We start from the raw sequence: 21,617 nt of genomic DNA, 5'->3' as shown, positions 1-21,617 counted from the left end.
CCTGCCTATCTTCTTTTCCACCTATTCACTCCACCCTCCTCCCTGACCTATCACCTTCATCCCCTCCCCCACTCACCTACTGTACTCCATGCCACTTCCCCCCCACCCCCACCCTCCTCTAGCTGTCTCTTCAGGCTCTCTGCCTTTATTCCTGATGAAGGGCTTTTGCCTGATACATCAATTTTGCTGCTCATCAGATGCTGCCTGAACTGCTGTGCTCTTCCAGCACCACTAATTCAAAAACATAATGATCATGGCTAGTACAGAACCAAGTGTTCTTTATGGAATGGATTATGACTCGGACAACCCAACTTGACCAGGAAATAACAGATTCTCACCAATTCTTTCCAGCAAAGTGTGTGTTTTAGGAAACCATCCTTCTTTTCCCCAGGTAAACATTTATGTGGTGCCTCTTGGGGGTCACATCAATGACAACAAAGTCCTCCCTTTCCCCCTCAGCATTGTCTCAAGAAAGGTTTTCTGGTATCTGAATTCAAGAGTTAATTGAGTCAAAGTTTTCTTCCCAGTGAATCCCAACACATCCAAAATCCATCATTATGTCTCTTATTATCTCTGTACTTTTGGTTGCCCTCCATCACATTGCCCCCCAGATACCTCTTTAAAATTCATCTTGCTCCATCCATCTTGTTTCACACTGAGCTGAACTTTTCACCTTACATTCAGACCATTTCTCATTGTTTGTTAGGGTTTCCATCACTACCCTACCACCCAATCACAGCTGAAACCCTCAATCGATGCCACTGTTATATTCAAGTTCGACTCAACTAACATTGTCCTGCCCAGCCTTCCTGCCTGGATCAAACATTGAATCATTCCAAAGCCCTACAAATGAGTCTTTTCCTGCATATAATGTGAGACGGCCGTTAGCCCCAGAAAGTTAAACTTGTTTATGATGAGCAGTGAAATAATATGAAACCCTAAGCTTATTAGAAATGAAAGCAAGACTTGCATTTATATAGCACCTTCCATAATCTCAGGACATTCTAAAATGCTTTCCAGACAATGAAGTACTTTGAACTGTCGTCACTATTGAATTTTAAGAAACACAGCAACCAATTTTCACACAGCAAGGACTGTAACAATATTCAGTTTTTATTAGCAATGGCTAAAGGGGTAACTGTGGGTGAGATAGCAGATATAAGTCCACTGCTACTCTTTGAGATGAAATCACAGGATATTTTACACCCACGTGAGATAGCCTTGGTTTAATATCTCATTTGAAAGATAGTATTTCCAACAGTGGAGCATTCCGTCAAATATTTGAGTTATGGGCTCAAATCTTGAAGTAGGACTTGAGCTCACAGCCTCAGGATTCAGAGACAGGAAGGCTACCCACTACTGAATACCAATAGGGGAAATGGCAGATTTTTTCCTGATAGCTACATTCATGTTCAACTCATCTGTGAAAAGAGTAAAAGATAAGAGAACACTACCAAAGCAGCAACAATTGAAACAAGGATTTAGGTGTTACCAAAATTATCAGAAGCACAGGTCCGGAGAAGTACCAATTATTTTCTTTCTGTACAAAGCAGCTGCAGTGGAAGAAACAAAATATGCAGGTATTAATCACAGGTTAAAACACAGATTCACGTCGTTCTATGATTCGAGTGCACTGCCAGAAAGAGGAGTAGAAGCAGATTTAGCTGCAACTTTGGAAAAGCAATTGGACTTAAAGAAAAGAAAATTCAGGCAGATGGGGAGTATGGATAAGTTGGAAATGGTACAAGCACAGTAGACTAAATGACCTTTTAAATGCTGTGTTGTTCAGTAATTACAAGCTCACTGATTCAAATGCTTTTAGTTCCAATGCAGTGATATATGGGCATGCAGTTAGATTTCAAAAACAAGCAATTAAGCCTTGGTTTGGAATATTTCTTTAATTATTTTAAATGACAATCTTTGGAAGGATTTATCCATTTAGCCACAAGGGGATCTCATTATGGAGGATCAAAGCATTTCTTAAGTTTATCTACTGTGGTTTTATTTTCCACACATCAAGTTTTAGCAGAATCTTGATTTTCTTCCTTCTGTGACAGTTCATGAAACTCTCATTAATTGTTGATGCAAAGGCACATCCTTTCTCCTGATGTTTCTGGGAGTATTTTTGAAAGAAAATAACTTAAAATGATACAGAAACTTTCACAACCTCAGGGCTTCCTAAAGTGCATTTGAGCATATTAGGTCCTCTTGATATTTTACACCCACCTAAGGTAGCCATGGTTTAATATCTCATTTGAAAGGTATTTCCAACAGTGGAGCATTCCCTCAAAAGCTTGAGTTATGGACTTAATCTTGGAGTTGGATTTGAGCTCACAGCCTCAGGATTCAGAGGCAGGAAAGCTATCCACAACTGAATCCTCCTAGTTTTAATATAGGAAATGGGTCAGCCAGTTTGCACAGCATAGCAAACTTCCAAAGGCAACATGACTAAGACCAGAATAGTCAGCTGCTAGTTCAGAAAATGAGGGGAGAAAACAGAAGATCTTGGCATTGGATAAGACCAGGAGCCAATTATAATACAAAAACTATGACATGATTTTCAAGGTAAAATCCTTGGAAAGGGGGTGGAGTTGGAAGTAAAACAAAGAAATCCAATACTCACTGACTATGTGACACACATGCATTTGGACATGTTGTTGCAGAAAGCACCACTAACACAACGGGGGATAAATAGCACAATGGGATCTTGAATTTTTGTATGGTGGTAGAACTGGAAACCCTCATGTTCTTCAGGTTAATTGACATGAGGTAAAGTTGTAGTCCTTCCAGAAACATCCACGCGAACACCGTCAAATAGAGATAATGTAACCCGATAGCAGTGATTGCACACACTGTCTAAAAATCAAAGGAAGATATGAATTGATATGTTAGAGCCAAATTGGTAGATTATTTGACATTTCTGCTAACAGTGAAATTATGAGAGACAAATTTGGCTAACACCAAACTTTGGTTTTGATGAAGTTGTCAGCCGTTCACACCAACAGGATAGCAAATCCAATGGAAGAGTACCTGGGATAAGCAAAAGTACCAGACTGGTAACTCTGAGTCACCTGAAGTCATGCACACTTGCCATAAAACTGTATCAACTTAATTGGAGTGGAGTTATACCAAGCTGGAGCATAAAGCCTCGGGCAAATGCAGCAGTAGTCATTTTTACCACAGATAAAACTGGACAATTTCCCTGTCTTCTCCCATTTTGTTGTTTGCTGTTGAAGAGTGTAATGATGGAAAACGAAGAGCGGAGCATGTCACTGTTATAACCTGCATCAATATGGATGACACTGGAAGCTGCTGCTTCAAATGATAAAAAATCCAAGAAGTTGATGCAGGAGAGAGGGCTTCAGTTATGCGGATCATTGGGATACTGTCTGGGGAAGGTGGGACCTGTACAAGGAGGACAGGTTGCACCTGAATTTGAGGGGCACTAATATCCTGGGTGGGAGGTTTGCTAGAGCTCTTTTCGAGGGTTTAAACTAGTTTGGCTTGGGAATGGTTCAGAGGATGACGTAGCTGGTAAACAGCCAGATACTACATGTAGAGAGTCTGAGCAAGGGTAGACAGTTCATAGGGCAAAGTTGCAGTCAGTATGATGGGTTGAAGTGTGTCTATTTTAATGCAAGAAGTGTCAGGAATAAGGGTCATTAACTTAGAGTATCGATCAGTACTTGGAGTTACGATGTTGTGGCCAGTATGGAGACTGGGGTATCACGGGGGCAGGAATGCTAGATTTTCCAGGGTTTAGATATTCCAAAAGGAATAGGGAGGGAGGTAAAAGAGGAGAGGGAGTGGCATTGATAATCCAGGGTAGTATCACAGCTGCAGAAAGGGAGGGTGCCAAGGAGAGTTTGTCTACTGAGTCAGTATGGGTGGAGGTCAGAAACAGTAAAGGAACAGCATTTTGTTGGGAGTTTTCTATATAACGCCCCCGCCTCCCTCCCCCCGGTAGCAACACAGACAGAGAGGAGCAGATTGGGAGGCAGATTTTGGAAAGGTAACAGGGCCCCGCCCCCTCCCCCCGGTAGCAACACAGAGGAGCAGATTGGGAGGCAGATTTTGGAAAGGTGCAAAGGTAACAGGGTTGTTGTCATGGGTGACTTCCTCTTCCCACATATTGATTGGAACCTTCTTCGTGCAAATAGTTTGGATGGAGCAGATTTTGCCAGGTGTGTCCAGGAAGGATTCCTGTCTCAGTATGTAGATAGGCCAAAGTAGGCAAAGTGAGGACTGCAGATGCTGGAAATTAGAGTCTAGATTAGTGTGGTGCTGGAAAAGCACAGCAGGTCAGGCAGCGTCTGATTAAGGGCTTTTGCACGAAACTTCAACTTTCCTGCTCCTCGGATGCTGCCTGACCTGCTGTGCTTTTCCAGCACCACTCTAATCTAGACTATGTAGATGGGCTAACTAGATTGGATTTGGTGCTTGGCGACAAACCAGGTCAGTTGTCAGATCTCTCGGTGGGAGAGCATTTTGGTGATAGTAATCACAACTCCCTCACCTTTACTATAGTCATGGAGAGGGATAGGAGTAGACAGAATGGGAAAGTATTTAATTGGGTGAGAAGGGATTATAATGCTATCAGGCAGAAACTGTGGAGCATAAATTGGGAACAGACATTCTCTGGGAAATGCACGACATAAATGTGGAGGTTGTTCAGGGAGCACTTGCTGGATAGGCTTGTCCCACTGAGGCAAGGAAGGGATGGTAGGATGAAGGATCCTTGGGTGACAAGAGATGTGGAATATCTAGTCAAGAGGAAGGAGGAAGGTGACTTAAGATTGAGAAAGGAAGAATCAGACAGGGTTCTAGAGGGTTACAAGGTAATTAGGAAGAAGCTGAAGAATGGACTAAGGAGAGCGAGAAGGGGGCATGAGAAAGCCTTGACCGGTAGGATTAAGGAAACACCCAAGGCGTTCTACACTAATGTGAAGACGAGGATGTAGGGACAAGCAGGGATAGTGGAGGGAACTTGTGCCTGGAGGTTGAGGAGGTCCTTAATGAATACTTTGCTTCAGTATTCATTAGTGAGAGGAACCTTGTTGTTTGTGAGGACAGCGTGAAACAAGCTAATATGCTCAAACAGGTTGATGTTAAGAACGAGGATGTGCTGGAAATTTTGATAAACATGAGGATAAATAAGTCTCATGGGCCCGACGGGATATACCTAAGGTTACTACGGGAAGTGAGGGAAGAAATTGTAGAGGCAATGATCTTTGTATCCTCACTGTACACTGGAGTAGTACCAGATGATTGGAGGGTGGTAAATGTTATTCCCTTGTTCAAGAAAGGGAATAGGGATAAACCTGAGAATTACAGACCAGTCAGTCTTCCATCTGTGGTGGGCAAATTATTGGAGAGTATTCTGAGAGACAAGATTTATGATTATTTGGAAAAGCATAGTTTGATTTGGGATAGTCAGCATGGATTTGTGAGGGACAGGTCATGCCTCGCAAACCTTATTGAATTCTTTGACACATTGATGAAGGTAGAGCACTGGATGTGGTGAACATGGATTTTAGCAAGGCGTTTGATAATGTTCCCCGTAGTAGGCTCATTCAGAAAGTACGGGAAGCATGGGATACAGGGAAATTTGGCTGTCTGGATACAGAAGTGGCTGGCCCATAGAAGAGACAGGGTTGGTAGTTTAGGTGTACAAGATGATGAGAGGCATAGATAGAATGAATAGTTGGAGACTTTTAACCAGAGCAGAAATGGCTATCGTGAGGGGGTATAATTTTAAAGGTAATTGGAGGAAGGTTTGGGGGGATGTCAGAGGTTGGATCTTTAAACAGAGAGTGGTGGGTTTGTGGAATGCACTGCCAGCAGTGACAGTTGAGTTGGACACATTAGGTACATTTAAGCGACTCTTGGGTAGGCACATGGATGATAGTAAAATGAAGGATATGTCGGTTAGCTTGATCTTGAGTAGGAAAAAGGGTCGTCACAAACATCAAGGGCCAAAGGGCCTGTACTGTGCTGCAGTGTTCTATGTTCTAAGCCATGTTGGTTTGCAAATGTAAGGCATTACTCAAGCAGTATGAAGTTAATAATACTGGCAGCATGAAGCTAATAAAACTGCCTTTGAGGCATGGATCGGGAAAGTGGGCAAAATGCGTTAATGGAAGATTCGATGACCTTGAAGAGTGGATGAATGCCCATTTCTCAGCGACCTTTTTCCCTTGCTGAAGCCACAAAGGCCATAGAATTTCACACCCAGGCACAAAAAAACAGAAAATATTTGACTGCATTGATAATATGGTCGACTTTGTTTGTTTGAAAACAAAATAATACTGATCATTTTCAGACCCAAGTCCCAATGTTTTTACTGTTCAAAGATAAGTCATAGAAAGGGGTGAACTAATTGAACAATAACTTTTTAAACACGAGACCTTGAGATGTAGGAGCACAGTAGGCCCATCGGGTCCGCTCTGCCATTGAGTAAGATCATGGCATATTTTGCAACATTACTGCCTTTTTTTAAAATAAAGAAACCATTTGCAAGCAAATAGAGTTCCTTCGGGAGTTTGTCAGCGATCTCAATGCTCCATTTAAAACAAATGTGTGGATGGACACCTGCAATTTGATTTATGAGGATTTTCTTCCAGTTGATACAATGAATGATGATGCTAGAAATGGGAAAGTATAGTTATAAGGAAAGGAGCAACTTTAAATATAAGAAATAATTCACTTGGAGTACAAGAACTAAGTACTGACATAGCAGAGATTTTGAACGTAATAATGTCATTCAGTAGAGCTTTTATAAACTCAAACCAACCTAAAATGTTTTACAGCCAATGAGGTCCTTTTTGAAGGGTTGACAGTATTGGAGGAAACAGCAGCTAATTTTCAGCCAGTAAGGTCCCACAATTGCAATAAGCAAATAATCAGCTTTAGCAATGAAAGATAGAAACAAAACATACTAGAAATTCCCTTTCAAATGGAAACATGAACTCTGTTTGATCAATCTACTGGCCTCCTTAAAGAAGTAACATGTGCTTCGGATAAAAGGGAACAAGTGGATGTGCCACAGTTTAATTTCTAGAATATATTTGATAAGGTGCCACATCAAAGCTTATTGCGGAAAATAAAAAGTTTATGGTGTAAAGGGTATATTGGCATGGTTGGGAGATTGGCCACTGAACAGGAAACCAATTTGAAGTAATCATTTAAGTTTGGCAAAAAATTAAAGAATAGTGTCACAAGTCTGGGTGCTGGTCCTCAACTATTTACAATTCAGAGAAATGACTTGGATGAAGGGATGGCAGATGTGGTTACTAAATTAGTTGATGGCATAACAATAAATAAGTAAATAGGTAAATTGTCAAAAGGACACAAGGAGGTTACAAAAGATAGGTAAGTAAGTGGGCAAATGTGTGACAAATAGAGTATAATGTAGATAAATGTGAAATTATCCATTTTGGAAGGAAGAATAAAAAAGAAGCTTATGACCTAAATGGTGAGAAGTGATAATGGAATAGTAATTTGAAGCAGAAGGCACTTTACCATAGTTCTAAAGAGGGCAGGGCAGTGGATTTAGTTTTAAATTGCTTGAGGTATGACTTACGGACATTGGGATCTTTGTGACATTGGTGAGACACTTCAGACATAAGGGGCCAAATGTAACCATTTGTGTTTCTAGATTTAGTCAGTGATCTCAATTTCTTTTGACAGGCAGAGTTTGGATTGTGTTCCATTCGGTTTGAAATGACGTTGTGTAATGATAAATACATTAATATTTACTTGATTGTCACCCAGTTCTTTTATCTGCTATGTTAGCAGACACCATCGAGAGGTTTAGCTTTTCATTGTTATTTTTAGATACGGAATTGCTGCTTGGTGTGGAGAATTTGTCTTACCTTGTTACAAACTCTGTCACTTTGAGTTATGAACAGCATGTTTGCTAAGAACAAGTTCAGACACAGATGAATGTGAGAGTTGCTAACATGTGTCTTTGCTAAGGAACAGTGTGTAAAAATGAAGATCATGACCATGAGAGACACCTCCGAGATAATTAAACATGTGATTGTTATTATCGATTTAGTATCTTCAAAATGATTCTGCAAAGCAATGATAAAAAGTATTAAATTACAGGAATATTTTTATTTTGGAAAAATTATGTTGTCAATTCATACGAATGCAAGCCAATATATCTAGTAGAGTTGTAAAACAAGACTTTGGGGTCGTGAGCTCGGAAGCAGGAATGGCTGTTCAAAGTCATTGAGTCAGAAATTCTTACAGCACAGAGACAGGCCCTTCGGCCCAAACTGGTCCATGCCGATCAAAATGTCCATCAATGCTAACTCCATTTCCCTGCACTTGACTAATATCCTTCTAAATCTTTCCTATCCATGTATTTGTCCAAATGCCTTTTAAATGTTGCTAATGTACCTGCCTCAACCACTTCTGCTGGTAACTCATTCCATTTGTGCAACACCCTCTGTGTAAAAAAAGTTGCCCCTCAGCTTCCCTTTTATTCTTTCCCCTCTAACCTTAAACTGATGTCCTTCAGTCCTTGATTCCCCAACCCTAGGAAAAAACTGAGTGCATTCACCCAATCCCTCCCTCCCAAGATCTTACACACTTCTGGAACCTCACCAGTGGCTAACCATGGTGCAAAAGTATTAGCCAGAGCCCCCGCAATGTCTTCTCTAGCCTCTTGCAGTGTTCTTGGATATATCTGGTCAGGACCAGGAGATTTATCCACATTCATACATTCTAATACATCCAACACCACCTCTACTGTGATATGGACTGACCCCAAGATGTGATTACTAACTTTTCCAAGTTCCCGAGTCTTCTTGGCTTCTTCCACGGTAAACATAAAGGAGAAATATTCACTGAGGACCTTGCCCATCTCCTGCGGTTCCACACGTGCATGTCAGCTTTGGCCCTTGAGGGGTCCTATTCTCTTCTAGCTATTCTTTTTCCTTTAATATAATTAAAGAACCTCTTTGGATTCACCCTAATCTTCTCAGCCAAGGCTGTTGTGAAACACTGATTGATGCCTGACCACAGCGTGGCTCCTTTAATATCTCACTATTTTTCCACTGGAGTGTGTGACTTAAATGAATGGTCAGTGAGGCCTGATTTCTGCTGTGTGAAGAGCTAGCTGTCCATTTTGCCTGTCTTTTTATCAACTACCCATGAATGGGAGATCAGGGGAAGGTGGTGGTCAGAGTAATAAAAGGAAGGGTAAAACGGGGTTTGGCAGTGAAAGATGTAGTTCTGCTGTCTATAAATTCAATGATCTCACCCTGAAGCCGACTACATGCCCAACTACATCGAAACCTGTCAGGGCAGACAGCTCCACCAGCAACAGACTTGGGAAGATGACTGTTTTTTTCTCTGAACAGATTGCCAGCGCAAATAGTGTGATGGCCATACACGCCAATGTCACAAAGATCCCAATGTCCGTTAGTATAGATGAACAGCAACTCTGCAACAAAATATTAAACAACACATTCAGTCTAAAGTAAGTTGTGTTGCAATGCTATCACCTGTACTGGATTAATGAATGTCTATTAAGTGATTAGTGATGTGGCGTAATGGGTATAACACTCTCACCTCTGAGTCTGAAGGTTGTGCATTGAATCCCTTGCCAGCTAGGCCTTTGGCATAAAATCTAAGCTGATGCACCAGTGGAGCACAAAAGGGATATTCACCCACATCTAACTCCTGGAAATTCCCTCCAGCTCTCAGCTGCCTCACCTCCTAAAATATCCATCCCTAAAACCCACCCCAGCTATCCTAATTAGACTTGGTCTCTGTGGTTCCTGCAGCTGTGCTAAGTTCCTTGTGTTGATCTTCTCTCTTAAAAAGTGCCATTTAAGTGCAAGTTGTTGTGATGAGGGGGGCAGGGGTCACTATCTATTTCTCTAAATGCATAGGTATTTAGCCTTGAGGGACTGTAGACATCTCTCTCTGTCACACAGAGTGAGAGACAGTTGCTGGTGTAGCATTGGACAAGCAAGCAGGCAAGATCCAAGAGCTGGAAGGGACATTTAACCTACACTGTTGTCATTAAGACCATAAGACCATTAGAAAAAGGAGCAGAAATAGGCTCTTTGGCCCCTCAAACATTGTGCCATTCAGTAGATCATGGCTTATCTGAAATTCCTTATGTCCACTTTCCTTTGATTCCCCTATGATCAAGAATTTGTCTATCTCAGCCTTAAAACTACATAAGGACTCTGGCCCACAGCTCTCAGTGGCAAGGTATTCCACAGTTTCATAACCGTAAGACGGTAAAAACTCCTCCTTAGTGCTCCTTTATTTTGAGATTACACCCCAGGTCCTAGACTCTCTCATGAAGGGAAACATCATCTCAACATTTACATTGTCAAGCCCCTTAAAAATTCCTGTATGTTTCAATGAGATAACCTCTCATTCTTCTAAATTCCAATGAGTAGAGTCCAACCTGTTTAACCTTTGCTCATAAGATAATCCCTCCAAACCAAGAATCATCCTAGTGAACCTTCTCTAAACTGTCTCCAATAGAGTAATATCTTTCCCTAAATATGCAGCGAAACTGCTCACAATACTCCAGAAGTGATCTCATCAGCATCTTATACAATTGCAGTAACACTTCCCTATTCTTATAATTCAACCTCCTTGAAGTAAGAGCCAATATTCAATTAGCCTTCCTGATTACCTGCTGTGTTTATGTGCTAGCTTTTGTGTTTTGTGCATAAGTCCCTCCAGGTCCATTTGTTTTACAGTTTTCCGCAACTTTTCTCCATTTAAATAATATTCTATTATTCTGTTCTTCTGTTCTCCTTTCCAAAATGAACATTTTCGCATTTTTACACATTAAACTGCATTTGTCAACCTATTAATACCTCTCTGTAAACTGTTTGTATCCCTCTCACAATGTACCTTTCCATCTGTTTTGTGTTATCTGCAAACTTGACTACAGTATATTTGTTTCCTTCTTCCAAGTCATTGATATATTTTATGAACAGTTGTAGCCCAAGCACTGAGCACTGTGGAACCCCATTGGTCATGAGCCACCAACCTGAGAAAGAATCCCTCATACCCACTCACCGTTTCCTGTGCATTAGCCAGTTCTCTATCTATGGTAATAGACTACCTCCAACAATGTGGGCCTCTCCTATTACTGAACCTTTTGTAAGGTATTGTGTCAAAAGCCTTCTAGAAGACTATATACAACACATATATTGGTTCCTCTCTCTCCATTCTGGTTGAGACCTCCTTGAAAAATACTAAGAAATTAGTCTGATACAGTTTCCCTATCATGAAGCCATGCTAATTGTGCTTAATTAGGTTATGGTTTTCCAAATGTTCTTCTATTACTTCCTTAATAATTGCTTCCAGTACTTTTCCAACAGTAGATGTTAGGATAATCGGCCTGTAATTACTATTGGCTGTGATATAATGTGATAGTTCTGTTCTCATGCGATCTTGCACTACAAGAAAATCACGCATTAGCCACGCCATTTAAACTAATGGGGCCAGAATCGCGTTATAGCTAATACAGGTAAAGGAAGTTCGCATTCTATAAATAATGGTCTAAATTCTTCAATCGTGTTAAACCAACTTGTGTTGAAGAAGCACCTGTTATTAGCAGAACCGATTGTACATGCTTTTTGCACCCCACCCTTTTTGAATATCGTTGTCACAATAGCATTTTTCTGATCCTTTTGGAGATTTTTGGAAAATTATAGCCAATGCATCCACTATCTATGTAGCTGCCTCTAGAATACAAGCCATCTGGGCCAGGGAACTTAACTGCCTTTAGCCTATTTGTTGTCTAATGCTACACCTTTACTGATGGTGTTTAATTCCTCCCCATATTCTTCAGTATAAATGTAATGTTTGTAGTATCTTCCCCTCTAAAGACTGATGCAAAATACCTGGTTAACCCCTCTGCTATTTTCTTGTTTCCCAACATCATCTCCCTGGATTCATTTTCTAGGGGCATATAGTCACTTTGATCTCTCTCTTGGTTTTTATATTTTTAAAGAAGCTCTTATGGTCAGTTTCAGTATTCCTTGCTAGCTTGGCCTCGTAGATTATTTTCTCAGTGATTGTTATCTTTGTGGTTCTCCTTTGCTGAATTCTGAAATTATCCCAGTCTTCAGCACTATCACTGACTTTAGCCTCCCTATTGGTTTTCATTTTCAACTTCATACTCTTTTTAACATCCTTGGTTAGCCATGGCTGTTTTATCTTCTCTGAGAATCTTTCCTTCTTACTGGGATGTATTTTTGCAAGAGTCATGAAATACCTCCTTAAATGACTGCCACAGTTTACTTACTATTTCCCTACTAATCTATTCATTTAGTTTATTTTAGCTAACTATATCTCATTTTGTAATTGCCATTATTTAAGTTAAACACAGTTATTTTCGACACAAGTTTCTCACTCTCAAACTGAATATCAAATTCTGTCATGGTCCTACTTCCTAGGGAATCTTTTACTCTGACATCATTTATTAAACCTTGCCTCATTCCCCCCCAATTACTAAATTAAAGATAGCTTGTTCCCTGTTTGGCTCCATGACATAATGCTCTAAGAAACTATCTGTAATATTCTCTATGAATTTATTGTAGTAGCTACCCTTGCCAATTTGATTAAGTCAATTAACATGAAGATTAAAGTCATGCATAATTATTGCTCGATTCTTTTTTCATGGTATGATTTGTTGATTTTTAGCTTTTCCCACAGAGCGTCTATGATTTGGAGATCTGCACACTACTCCTACTAATGCCGTCTTTCACTCGTTCTTTTCTTTTAACCTCTGCCCAAATAAAGTCCACATCATGTAAGCCTAGATCATCTCTCACAACTGATCTAATGTCATTGCTTATTAACAGGGCTACCCCATCACCTTTTCCATCCCTCCTATCTTTCCAGAAGATTAAATATTCCTGAATGTTGAGTTCTCAGTTTTTAACTCCTTGTAACCATGTTTCTGTTATGACAATAGATCAAATCCATTTACTTCGATTTGCACCATTAGTTCATTCTGACTCCTTTATGCATTTAGATACAGAGCCTTCTATTATTGAATTTCCTGACAATTTTATGGTTCCTTGGTATAATATGACATTCACACATTATGTCCCTTCCTTTTGTTTTCTGATAACAATCTGATAACATCACAAATCTGCAATTCTAATTTCTGCTTTACCATTGGTCTTATAATTTTCCATGCAACTGAGCTCACCCTCTATTTTTTGAACTACGAGCTAGCCATCTCAACTAATTCACCACCAACCTACTTTCCTTAGAAGATGACATTCACAATTGCATATATTAGGATCAAAGTCTGAATTTCCTTTTTTAATTAAGAATACCTTTAGAAAATACACAGTTTTAACTTATGATGAGAAGTTGTCAATTCATCCCCTATTTGAAATTGAAATAATTTAGTTATGGACTGTACCATTTTTGCCAGTGCAACAAAGTCAGACACTTGATTACACTTGCATACAGTATGGGTCTCGTTGAAATTTTCTGTGTCACACTGTTCAAAAGATGCACTGTTGTTGTCCATTCCACTCTTTATGTATGCACATTTGACACATCCATCTGTTCTCTGGTTAAAAGAAGAAGAAAGTAACATAAAACATGTTTAAAATTTTCTTTAATCATTCATGGGATGTGGGCAGAGCCAACATTTATTGCCCATCCCTGACTGTACAAGAGGAGGTGGTGCTAAGCCACCTTCTTGAACTGCTTTAGTCCCTGTGGCATGGGTACATCTGAAGTCCTGTTAAGGAGGGAGTTCCAGGATCTTGACCCTGTAACACTGAAGGAATGATAATATGGTTCTAAGTCAGGATGGTGTGTGGCTTGGAGGGGAATTTGTGTTTCAGTACATCTCTTGCCCTTATCCTAGGTTGTGGAGTTCAAAGTTTGGAGGCATTCAAATGAGGTTTGCTGAGTGGTTGCAATGCATCTTATAGATAGTACACTGTTACCACTGTGTGTCGGTAATGGAGATAATGCATATTGAAAATATCCTGAATAGCATCAAGCTTCTTGAAGTTAATGGAGCTGCTGCCATCCAGGCAAGTGGGGAGTATTCCAACACAGCCCTGACTTATGCCTTGCCAATGGTGGACAGGCTTTTAGAAGTGAGAAAGTGAATTCCCAGCCTCTGACCTGTTTATCCTCTTAAGCTTCTTTTCTCTGAAGTGAAAAATCCCAACTTCTTTGGTTTGTCCATATTGATAAAGCTCCTCATTTCTGGTATAATTTTAATAAATGGCTGTTCCATCCTTTCCAAGTTCTTGACATCTTTTATGCAAAGTAATCCAGTTGAGGTCTAACCAGTGATTTACAGAAAGGTTTAGCACAGCGTTCTGTTTATACTCTACACATCTATTTGAAAAGCCAATGACGCATTGTGCATTTATCAGCATCCTTGTAAACTTTTTCTGTTACTTTCAAACCGTCATTGCCCTCAGAAAAGGAGAAAAATAAAGAAGGGATGCAGGTGTCGCTAGGAACACCAGCACTTGTTGTCCATCCCTATTTGCCCTGAACTGAGTGACCAGCTACTTGATTCCAGAGAACAGTTTAAATGTTGCATTGAGGTCAAACCAGGTAAGATGGCAGATCTTTTCTCTTAAGGGCATTAGTGTACCAAGTAGGTTTTACAACACTCGATGATAGGTTTAGTGACCGTCACGGTTACTAACTTTCAACTCCAGATTTTAAATTATAATCCACCAGGTGCTCTGGTGGCATGGGAACCCATGTTCCCATAACATTAGCCCAAGCCTTTAGATTTCTAGACAGTTTCCTCATAAAGGAATATATGACATTAAGCCCATAACAGCATTATGCTAATATCGCCCCAATCCCTTCATGTCCCATGGCCTTAAAAATTATTCTCTTTTATCTGAGTAATATTTTACAAGTCAGCCTTTGGAACAGGTCAGACTGGAACCTGGGCCTCTTGCTTAGAAGCAAGGACACTACCATTGAGTCACAAAGCCACTTTTACCTGTACATATAGACTTACCACTTATTCCAACACTGCCTCACTTGTACTGTAATTCTGTACATTGGTCCATGTGGGCTGTGGTAGTTTTCTTTTTCAGTGGTGGTAGTTTGAACAGAACAGAATCAAACAGAATCTCTAAGGTGCAGAAAGATGCCATTTGGCCCATAAATCCTTCACTGACCCTCTGAGGAGCATCCCATACTATTCCCGTAACTGACTAATCCACCCAATCTGCATATCCCTGGACACTATGGGACAATTTAGTATGGCCAGTCTGCCAAACCTGAGCACTTGGAGGAAACCCACGCAGATATGGGGAGAACATGCACAATAGTCACCCAAGACTGGAATTGAACACAGGTCCCTGGCATTGTGAGGCAGCAGTGCTAATCACTGTACCACCATGCTAATTCAGAAGATTCCTTTTTGACCAAGTAGTTCGATATCTGATCTAATCATCAAATCTCAACAGTTTGGAAGCAGGCCGTTCAGCCCATCAAGTCACATCAACCCTTCGAAGAGCATTCTGCTCAAACCCTTCTCCCTACCCTGTTTTTGGAACCCTGCATTTCCCATGGCTAGCCTGCACATCCCTGGACACTAGGTGCAATTTAGCATGCTCTGGATCAGTGGTGCTGGAAGAGCACAGCAATTCAGGTAAGTACTTTAGGTCGCCATTCCAGCACAGTACTGAGGCAGTTCTGATCTGAAATGTCATGTCTTGAATGGGATTTTTTAATCCAGAACCTTGGCTTCCCTGTCAGGTGAAAGTAGAGTAGATCTTCTATGGATTATTGCCATTTACCATTATATTGAATCATTTGGCTGTATATGTTAATTGAACACTTTTTGCAGGAAAAATATAACTTGACAAACCTGATTATTTTGGAAGATAAAACGGATTGGTTCAGAAGGTTTCCTCAGGCATTTTGCCCTTTTTATGCCTGTGACTATATCAGAGATTATTGTGATCTCTGGTTTTTTTATGTCCTGCATGTCCAAACCTACGCCTTTAGGGTCAGTGCTGTTGTATGAGAGAAAGGCCACAGCAACGAGATCTGTTGGTAATTCAATAGTACAGACATTTTAGCAGGGCACAAAAACCAGGAACAGCAGTTGGCCATTTAGCATCAACACTGTTCAAGCATTCAGTCAAGTTATGGTTGGAGATTTACTTAAAATCCACCTTCCCACATTATCCCCATGTCACTTGATTCCCTTTAGATCCAAAATCTATCAATCTCAATCTTGAATATATAGACTGATTCGTGGATGGCATACGGGGAGAGACAGGACTTTGATCAGATGGACCGAGGAGTGATAGATGGAGTTTAATTTAGATAAATGTGAAGTATTGCATTTTGGTAATGCAAAGCAGGGCAGGTCTATTGAACAAAGTGAAGTTAGGGTCTGGGTTCATAATTCCTTGAAAGTGGACCCACAGGTAGACAGAGTCTGGTATGCTTGCCTTTATTGATCAGTGCATTGAGTATAGGAGTTGGGAGTCATGTTACTGATGCACAGGATATTGTTTAAAAAAATCACACAGCGCCATGTTATAGTCCAACATGTTTATTTGAAAGTGCTAGCTTTCACAGTGGAGCAGGATCATAAGACACAGAATTTATAGCAAAGGATCACGGTGTCATGCAACTGAAACAAAACATTTAACAAACCTGGATTGCTGTTCACAGTTACCCAATTAAGGAGCAGCGATCCGAAAGCTAGTACTTCCAAATAAACCTGTGGGACTATAACCTGGTGTTGTGTGATTTTTAACTTTGTGCACCCCAGTCCACCACTTGGCACTTCCACACGGTACAAGATATTGGTTAGGGTACTTTTAGAATACTGCATTCAATTCTGGTCTTCCTGTTATATTTTTTTAGATTAGATTAGATTACTCACAGTGTGGAAACAGACCCTTCCGCCCAACAAGTCCACACCGACCCGCCGATGCGCAACCCACCCAGACCCCTTCCCCTACATTTACCCCTTCATCTATAGATGTTAAACCTGAAAGGGTTGAAGAAAGATTCACAAGGATGTTGCTGGGATCAGAAAGTTTGAGCTATAGGGAGAGGCTGAGTAGGCTGGGGCTATTTTCTTTGGAATATTGGAGGCTGAAGGGTGACCTTATGGAGGTTTATAAAATTGTGAGGGACATTTTTAGGGTGAATAACCAAGGCCTTTTTTCCCAGAATAGGGTAGTTCAAAACTGGAGAGCATCGTTTTCAGCTGAGACGGGAAAGATTTAAAAGGGACGTAAAGGGTAATTTTTATTTTCCTTACAACGTAGTGCATGCATGCAATGAGCTGCCAGAGGAAGTGGTAGAGGCTGGTACTATTTCAAAATTTAAAAGACATCTGGATGAGCACATGAATAGGTAGGGTTTGGAGGGTTATGCGCCAAATGCGGGCAAATGGGATTAGATTAATTTAGGATATCTGGTTGACCTGAATGAGTTGGACCAAAAGATCTGTTTCATGCTAAATTACTCTATGACTCTACATTCGCTAGAGTTTAGAAGAGTTGGGGGGGATCTCATGGAAATCAATAAAATGGACAGGACTAGACAGGGTAGCTACAGAAAGAATATTTTGATAACTGGAGAATCCAAGACCAGGAGTTATAGTTTAAGGATAAGAGGTCCGGCCAGTTAGGATTGAGATGAAGAGGAATTTCTTTACCTAGAGAGTGGTGAGCCTATGGAATTCTCTGCTACAGGAAACTCTTGAGGTCAAAAAATTGAAGACTGTTAAGAAAGATTTAGATATAGTTCTTAGGATTAGTGGGGATTAAAAGATATGGAAGAAAGTGGAAACTGAGTTGGATGAGTTGTATAGTAGTAGGGAATTTTAATTTTCCTAACATAGACTGAGACTGCCAGAGAGTTCAAGGCTAGATGGGGTGGAATTTATTAAGTGAGTTCAGAAATGTTTGCTCAAGGAGTATATAGAGGGTCCTACTTGGGAAAAGGCAAAGCGCGACCTACTCTTGGGAGATAGAGCAGGAAAGTGTCTGAGGTGGCAGTGGGGAACCAGTGACCAAAGTTCAATTATTTTAAAATAATTATGGAGTGAGACAAAACTGGTCCACAGGTTCAAGTTCTAAACTGGGTCAAGATGAATTTTGATGGAATTATCTTGAAGGGTTGATTGAAGAAATTTGTTTGCAGGCAAAGGGACCACCGGCAAGTGGGAGGCCTTTAAAAGTGAGATAGCTAGAGTTCAAGGTCTATATGTTCCTGTTTGGCTGAAAGGCAAGATTGACAGGAATCGGGGACTCTGGATGACAAGAGGTTAAGAGGCTTTGACCAGAAAAAGCGGAGGTATGGCTCAGGTACAGGTAGCTGGGATCAAGGGAATCCCTGGAAGTGTATGGGGGTACAGGAGTTTACTGAAGAAGGAAATTAGTACGATGAAAAAGGGACATGAGATAACCTTAGCTGAGAAGATTAGGGTGAATACAAAGAGGTTTTTCAAGTATGTTAACGGAAAAAGAATAACTAGCGATGGAATAGGATCCCTCAAGGACCATCGTGAAATTGTCTGTGTAGAACTGCAGGAGATGGGCAAGGTCCTCCATGAATATTTCTTTTCTGTGTTGACTGTGGAGAAAGTAATGAAAACTTGGGAATTTGGGGAAGTTAGTGCTGATATCTTGGGTAATATTCTATATCACAGTAGAGGAGGTGTGAGATGTATTAGAATATACGAAGGTGGACAAACCTCCTGGTCCTGACCAGATATTTCCAAGAACACTGCAAGAGGCTGGAGAAAATAGTACTGATTTTTTTGGATCATTGTTAGCTACGGGTGAAGTTCTGGAAGACTGGAGTGTATCGAATGTTGTGTCCTTATTCAAGAAGAGCTGCAGAGAAAAACCTGACAACTATAGACCAGTAAGCCAAACATCTGTGGTAGATCAGTTATTTGAGAATATTCTGCAAGATAAGGTATACATGCATTTGGAAAGGCAGTGTTTAATTTGGAGGAAGACTTTTGGCATACTGGCGTCATCATCCGGGGCTTTGAGTAAGAAAGTTGGAATCGTCATCATGGCTTTGTGCATGGGAGACCATGTCTCACAAATCTGTTAGAGTTCTTTGATGAAGTGACGAGGAAGGTTGATGAGGACAGGGTGGTTGATGTAGTCTATGTGGATTTCAATCAGCTGTTTGATAAGGTTCCACATGGTAGGCTTCTCTGGAGGTTAGATCGCATTAGAATGTAGGATAGTGAGACAGGGGAATCTTCTAGAAGTGTATAAGATCACGAAAAGCATGGATCAGGTGAATGCACTCAGCCTTTTTTTCCAGGGTTAGGAAATTGAGTATGAGAAGGCATCAGTTTAAGGTTAGAGTGGAAAGAATAAAAGGGAACCTGAGAGGCAATGTTTTTCCAATGAGAGTGGTATGCATGCTGAATGAGTTGTCAGCAGAAGTGGTTGAGGTGGGTATATTGACTTTTGAAAAGCATTTATACAAATACATGGATAGGAAAGGTTGAGAAGGCCAAGTGCAGGGAATTGAGGTTAGCGTTGATGGACATTTTGGTCCAAGGTGTACTAGAATGGGCCAAAGGACCTGTCTCCGTGCTGTAGGACTCTAGATCACATTGAATATTGGAGCAGGCTTGACAGGCCAAATGGTTTGCTTCTGCTCCTGTGTTGTATATTGCTATGTTCCTATGACAGGTGAAATCCATATTACAGAGGAGGTGGTGCTGGATATCTTAAAATGTATAAATGTAGATAAATCCCCAGGGCCTGATTAGCTGTACCCTTGAACTCTGTGGGAAGCTAGGGAAGTGATTGTTGGGCCCCTTGCTGAGATATTTGTGTCATTGATAGGGAGACACAATTTGCTTGCTGGTAGGAAACAGAGGATAACAGTGGAAAGATGCTTGTCGGACTGGAGGCCTGTGACTCAGGGGTTGGTGCTGGACTCATTGCTGTTTGTTATCTATATCAATGATTTGATTGAAAGCGTATAAGGCATGATTAATCAGTTTGCAGATGACACTAAAGTAAGAGGTTTCGTGGACAGTGAGGAAGGTTGGCAGAAATTACAGCAGGACCTTGATCAGCTGGCGAAGTGGGCCGAGAAATGGAAAATAGAGTTTAATGTCGATAAGTGTGAAGTCTTGCATTTTGGGAAGTCAAATCAAAGTAGGAGTTTTGTGGTGGATGGTTTAGCCTTAAGGAATGAGTGGAACAGAGGGACCTTGGAGTTCAGGTGCATGGTTCTCTGAAAGCGGGGTGACAGGTAGACAGCAGTGAAGAAGACTTTTGGCACACTGGCTGTCATCAGCCGGGGCTTTGAGTAAGAAAGTTGGAAAATTTTGTTGCAGTTGTACAGGACATTCGTCAGACTGCACTTGGAACACTGTGTTCAGGTTGGTCACCTTGCTGTAGGAAGGATGTTATTAAACTGGAAAGAATGCAGAAGAAATCTACAAGGGTGTTGCCAGGACTCAATAGTCTGAGTTATAGGAAGAGGTTGGACAAGCTAGGAGCTTTTTAGAATGTAGGATGGTGAGGGAGGATCTTCTCAAAGTGTATAAGATCATGAGAAGCATGGATAGAGTGAATGCACTGAGTCTTTTTCGCATGGTTAGGGAATCGAGGATTAGAGGGCATCCGTTTAAGGTTAGAGGGGAAAAAATAAAAGGGAACCTGAGAGGCAATTGTTTCCACTGAGGATGGTGGGCATGTGGAATGAGCTGCCAATGAAAAAGGTTGAGGTGGTTATATTAACATTTATTAAAAAGCATTTGCACAAATACATGGGTAGGAAAGGTTTAGAGGGATATGAGCCAAGTGCAGGGAAATGAGGTTAGCATTGATGGACATTTTGGTCTGCGTGGACTAATTTGGGCCAAAGGGACTGTCTGCGTGCTGTAGGACTCTTATGCGTTATATGATCAGCCATGATCACAATGAATGGTGGAGTATGCTTGACAGGCCAAATGGCCTGCTCCTGTGTTGTTTATTGCTATGTTCCTATGACAAGTGAAATCCATATTGCAGAGGAGGTGGTGCTGGATGTCTTAAAATGCATAAATGTGGATAAATCCCCAGGACCTGATTGGGTGTACCCTACAACTCTGTGGGAAGCTAGGGAAGTGATTGCTGGGCCCCTTGCTGAGATATTTAGTGTCATTGATAGTCACAGGTGGGGTGCCGAAAGACTTGAGATTGGCTGACATGGTGCCACTATTTCAGAAGGTTAGGAAAGGCCAGGGAACTATAGACTGGTGAGCCTGACTTTGCTGGTGGGCAAGTTGTTGGTCAGAATGCTAAGGCACAGGATTTACTTGTATTTGGACAGGCAAGGACTGATTAGGGATAGTGTTTGTGAATGGGAAATCATGTCTTAGTAACTTGTCTGAGTTTTTTTGAAGAAATAACGAAGAGGAGTGATCAGGGCAGCACAGTGGATGTGATCTATATGGACTTCAGTAAGGCGTTTGACAAGGCTCTTCATGGTAGACTAGTTAGCAAGATTAGATCACATGGAATATAGGGAGAACTAGCCATTTGGGTACAGAACTGGCTCGAATGTGGAAGACAGAGGGTGGTGATGAAGGGTTGGTTTTCAGACTGGAGGCCTGTGAC

General features: G+C 41.0%; 1 protein-coding gene across 3 annotated transcripts in view; it reads right to left on the bottom strand.

The window, feature by feature from the left end:
• LOC122552184 (adhesion G protein-coupled receptor E3-like) overlaps positions 1 to 21,617 on the bottom strand; it is a 47,986-nt gene that overhangs the window by 9,013 nt on the left and 17,356 nt on the right. Inside the window, exons 6-11 of one of the 3 annotated variants that reach the window (XM_043694773.1) lie at positions 15,872 to 16,053; positions 13,427 to 13,579; positions 9,272 to 9,454; positions 7,875 to 8,075; positions 2,624 to 2,856; positions 1,493 to 1,553 (exon numbers count right to left, since the gene is read on the bottom strand). In XM_043694773.1, the coding sequence (XP_043550708.1) occupies positions 1,493 to 1,553; positions 2,624 to 2,856; positions 7,875 to 8,075; positions 9,272 to 9,454; positions 13,427 to 13,579; positions 15,872 to 16,053 (1,013 nt within the window). The remainder of the gene's footprint in view (positions 1 to 1,492; positions 1,554 to 2,623; positions 2,857 to 7,874; positions 8,076 to 9,271; positions 9,455 to 13,426; positions 13,580 to 15,871; positions 16,054 to 21,617) is intronic. The other 2 variants (XM_043694774.1, XM_043694775.1) reach the window with 2 other exon arrangements.

The sequence above is a fragment of the Chiloscyllium plagiosum genome, chromosome 8 (assembly GCF_004010195.1).
Source record: "Chiloscyllium plagiosum isolate BGI_BamShark_2017 chromosome 8, ASM401019v2, whole genome shotgun sequence".
Taxonomy (NCBI): domain Eukaryota; kingdom Metazoa; phylum Chordata; class Chondrichthyes; order Orectolobiformes; family Hemiscylliidae; genus Chiloscyllium; species Chiloscyllium plagiosum.
Note: the sequence above shows the minus strand (reverse complement) of the source record. Positions and strands in the feature narration are given on the sequence as shown.